This window comes from Octopus bimaculoides, chromosome 11, assembly GCF_001194135.2.
Source record: "Octopus bimaculoides isolate UCB-OBI-ISO-001 chromosome 11, ASM119413v2, whole genome shotgun sequence".
Lineage (NCBI taxonomy): Eukaryota > Metazoa > Mollusca > Cephalopoda > Octopoda > Octopodidae > Octopus > Octopus bimaculoides.
The window spans coordinates 28,303,390-28,307,631 of NC_068991.1; the positions used below are offsets into that span (position 1 = coordinate 28,303,390).

General features: G+C 38.9%; 1 protein-coding gene across 1 annotated transcript in view; it reads left to right on the forward strand.

The window, feature by feature from the left end:
* LOC106867782 (uncharacterized) overlaps positions 1-4,242 on the forward strand; it is a 59,995-nt gene that overhangs the window by 31,922 nt on the left and 23,831 nt on the right. Inside the window, exon 2 of the mRNA XM_052971654.1 lies at positions 3,413-3,573. Coding sequence (XP_052827614.1) covers positions 3,413-3,573 — 161 coding nt within the window. The remainder of the gene's footprint in view (positions 1-3,412; positions 3,574-4,242) is intronic.

Below are 4,242 nucleotides of genomic sequence, written 5' to 3' on the forward strand. Positions count from 1 at the left end.
ATTGATAGATTCATACCTGAGAAAAATTTGTGTAGATCCTTTTTTGTCCTCTCAATGGAAGATTTGTTAGTAGTCTTGGTAATAAGTAAAGCGTCATCCCTATATAGACCACCATGGATGTTAGGGAAGTGTGATTTTAATTGGTGGAGTATGTACAATCCAACTAAGTCCGTGGCTTGTGCTGAATCGGAAGAACCCATGGTTACATCAAATAATTTGTTAGAGCTATTAGTATGTTGATTAGCTCGGCACCAGAGCTTGTTCTCGAAAGCTATAAGAGTTTTGCGAGCGTTGATTATAATGTTAATTTCTAAAGGTGTAATGTTAGTAAGATTCCTGGCGAAAAGAATGGCCCTATTTAAAAGCTGAGGAGATATAGATGAGTAATAATTGTTGATATCGAATTGGAGGAACGAGAAGGAGTCTTTGTTCTCCAGGGTGTGGAACCATGTAATGACCTCCCCGGTGTGGTACCATAGATTTGCGTGTAGTTTCTCCCTGACGATTGGTATTATCCTGTCTAAAATGTTTTTACTAATTCTTCCGAGGTCGGATTTTGTAGGGCATATTAGACGAATCGAAGGTTTTGTATTGAAGTCCTTTTTGTGATCCTTGAGGTTGAAGTGTGGAGGTGTGGGGCAGTACGGTTCTGTTCTGTCGTCCACTTTTAGCTTCTTCATGATTCTGCAGTGATTCTGCAGTGGCTGGTGTTGACCTCAATTAAGGTGGATGTTGATGCCAGCTTGTATGCTCTCTTTATTTTTTTGTTTTTATATATTTACATGTACACACGACTTATAATACCCAATCCTGTTCATACAACGACTGGGGCAAACTAGTCGGTATACAGCACTTACTCGATATTACCTGTATCCTCCTGGGTTTGGTTAAATCCAATACCCTCCTCAACCTTATATATATATATATATATATATATATATAGATAGATAGATAGATAGATAGATAGATAGATAGATAGATAGATAGATATGTTTGTGTGTGTGTGTGTGTGTGTTTGTGTGTGTATGTTTATGTCTGTATGTATGTGTATGTATTTATGTAAAAACACATACGTATTTGTGTGTGAATCTGTGTATGTGTGTATGTGCGCGTGTGTAAACTTTGTTATCAAATACGGCCTTGATTCACTTTATAAAGCCGCAAGTGTATCAAAATTGTTGACTTAATGAGAAAACTGTGTTTGTAGTTTTGTTGACTGAAAGCTGTGAGTTTTTAGTTTGACATAGCGACCTAAAATTGCTATGACTGGACTAAATAAACAGCTCTACAGCAATCACATAACACATCAATACTTGAAAATAAATATTTCATCTCCCGGGATATCAGATGTTTAATGTTTCAGGATATGAAATATTTGATTTATCCGAATATCAAATATCTGATGATAACAAGATAGATTACTTACTTTCAGGCAGCACACATGAACGAATGCAATGCAGGTTCAATCTTTGGTCGAAGATAATAGACTTCACCTACATTGCTAATAGGAAATGATGAACGTCTCAACACCTTATTTCTAGATTCTCCTAATGACCAGAATGTTTAAAGTTGCCTTACGGAGTGTTACTTGCGACAGGCTGGCGTACTGTGCAGAGGAATTTGTAGTTCTCGTCTGTTTGATGCCATATCAAAATAATGCACTGGTTCTCTGTTTCAGGATCCAGAGATATTTGCTTTTTGTTTTTTAATGAATTGAAATGTTGAAAGAAAGGATTTCACAATATTTTGTTTCATCCTCTGCGTTCTGGGTTCAAGTTCTGTATGAGTCGACTTAACTTTACATGAATCCAGAAGTGGGTGGTCAAAGAAATAAATACCCTGTATACACAAGAAAAATCCAATCCATTATAACTCTTCTGTGAAATTATATTTTCCTGTATCCTGTGATTGAAACGGTGGGGATATGCGGAGATAAGACATTTCACTCATATTCAGTTTATCAATTTACTGTGGCAGCATTCATTGTGTCTAACTTCACCTCCTTCCTATCCTCAGCTTCACAAACCTTACTGTACCCTCTAATTCTTAAAGCTTATTTTCTTTACTATCTGTGATATGTTAAAAGGAGTCACTGTTATATTTTATTCCTTTACCTAAACACTGAAAAGAGCAAAGTAAGGTTTTGGCGGACTGAGTCTGCCGGTACAGTTTCGGTTGTAGCTTGTTGCTAATGACTCCATGCTACATGAAAATTTCTTCTGCACTTGTGACGATCCGATCTACCTCTAGAACGGTGGAATTGTCTGATACAGAAGATCATAGAATATATCAAAGTAAAGACTTCGGAACAGTAACTATTCATTTCACTGTTCAGATCTCGTCGAGATCAATCTTGCCTTTTATCCCTCTGTGGGGTTTCAAGAAACTAGTCCAGACAACTCGGGATTTATTTACAACAAAATATATTTTCTTCCTTTGTTCTCTACTTTCAAAAACATCTCTCATAGACAGACTGCCTTCAGCTCAGTACCAGATTTAGGCAGAAATTAAACATGCTACAGTTTGCGGCTTCTCAAATCGTTGAATCCGTGAGATAAAACACATATGCAATTGCGGGGTTGTTTTGTTTTGTTTTTTACCTTCTGGTGTTTTTTGTGGGATGGGATTTCCAAATTTAGGACCTCACCGAAAATAAATCCGACATTATTCAAACCCGTCATAAAATCTTCCTCTTTCAGAAATCCTTACTAGTGGCGAAATGGCAAAACCCATTCCTCTGTAGATCTGAACAGATCTGATTTCTGAGATCGGGTTGTGAGAATCCTTACCGCTGCATTCCATAGAACATAGCTCTGTGCTTGTCAAATTGTATTCTTGGCTCGGAATCAGTTCTTGTAACAAAATTCAGCAAACGCAATTTCGTTTGACCGTACAAAGCAGATGATAGCTTGTTTCTGCTAATTAATGAGCCGTAGACACAAGACCGTACAACTGCCCGCTTTTGTATGTTCCTGGGGTATACTCAAACGAAATCGTGCCCGCTAAAGCGTACTTGTGACTTGAAAGAGTTAATCGGTTTAACGGACCCTAATTATGTTTTTTCCTTACTTAGGCTTTCCACTCCTGATAGAGTAATAGAGAAATTGATAGAGTAATTGGACATATTCAAACCAGGCGAAACCCATTCCTCTGTAGATCTGAACAGATCTGATTTCTGAGAGCGACCCCAAAAAGATGTCTTGTGAGGTCGCAGTAAGCCGAAACGAGTACCACAAGAGATATTATAGACAGCCTTGTTGTTCTCACTGGACACTTCAACAAAGAAATTTCGTTTCTGTTCTTTTTATACATCGCTGAATTATGCAAAAAAGGCATGAACATTATAAAATCAGATTTATTTTTTTCTTGTTAATATGATATACTGACTTTGGTTTTATTACTTTTCTCTCAGACGAGTGGAGGCCGTGCATCTTACTTCAGGTGGAACCCGATAAGTCAACAATCCGCACGATATTCACGCATGCACCTGCCGAGTTAAATATCAGCAATTACACCATATCGTTGGCTCCGGATTCAATGGAAGGGAAGCAGATATCAGATATTACGAACAAAGTAAGCAAAGCAATTTTGTCAATGGTGCCAAGCTGTATTGGCCTTTACCGTTCCCTTGGATAACATCAGTCGTGGAGAGAGGAGGCTGGTATGCATTGGGGACTGCTGGTCTTCCCTAAAACGACATTGCCCGGACTTGTGTCTCAGAGGGGAACCTTCTAAGTGCAATACCATGGTCATTCATGCCCAAAGGGATTTGTCTGTACACACACACACACGCACTCAAACACACACACACACACACACACACACACACACACACACACACATATATATATATATATATATGGCGCAGGCATAGCTGTGTGGTAAGAAGCTTGCTTCCCAACTGCGTGGCAACTTGGTCCGACCAAAAGCCTTGTGAGTGGATTTAGTAGACGGAAACTGAAATAAGTCCGTCGTATATGTATATGTATGTATGTATGTATATATCTGTGTGTGTGTGTGTGTGTGTGTGTGTGTGTGTGTGTTTGTCCCCCCGCCGTCGGTTGACAACCGATGTTGGTGTGTTTACGTCCCCGTAACTTAGCGGTTCGGCAAAAGAGACCTATGGAATAAGTACTAGGCTTACAAGGAATAGGTCCAGGGGTTGATTTGTTCGACTAAAGGCGGTGTTCCAACATGGCCGCAGCCAAATGACTGAAACAAGTAAAAAATAAAAGAATGTGT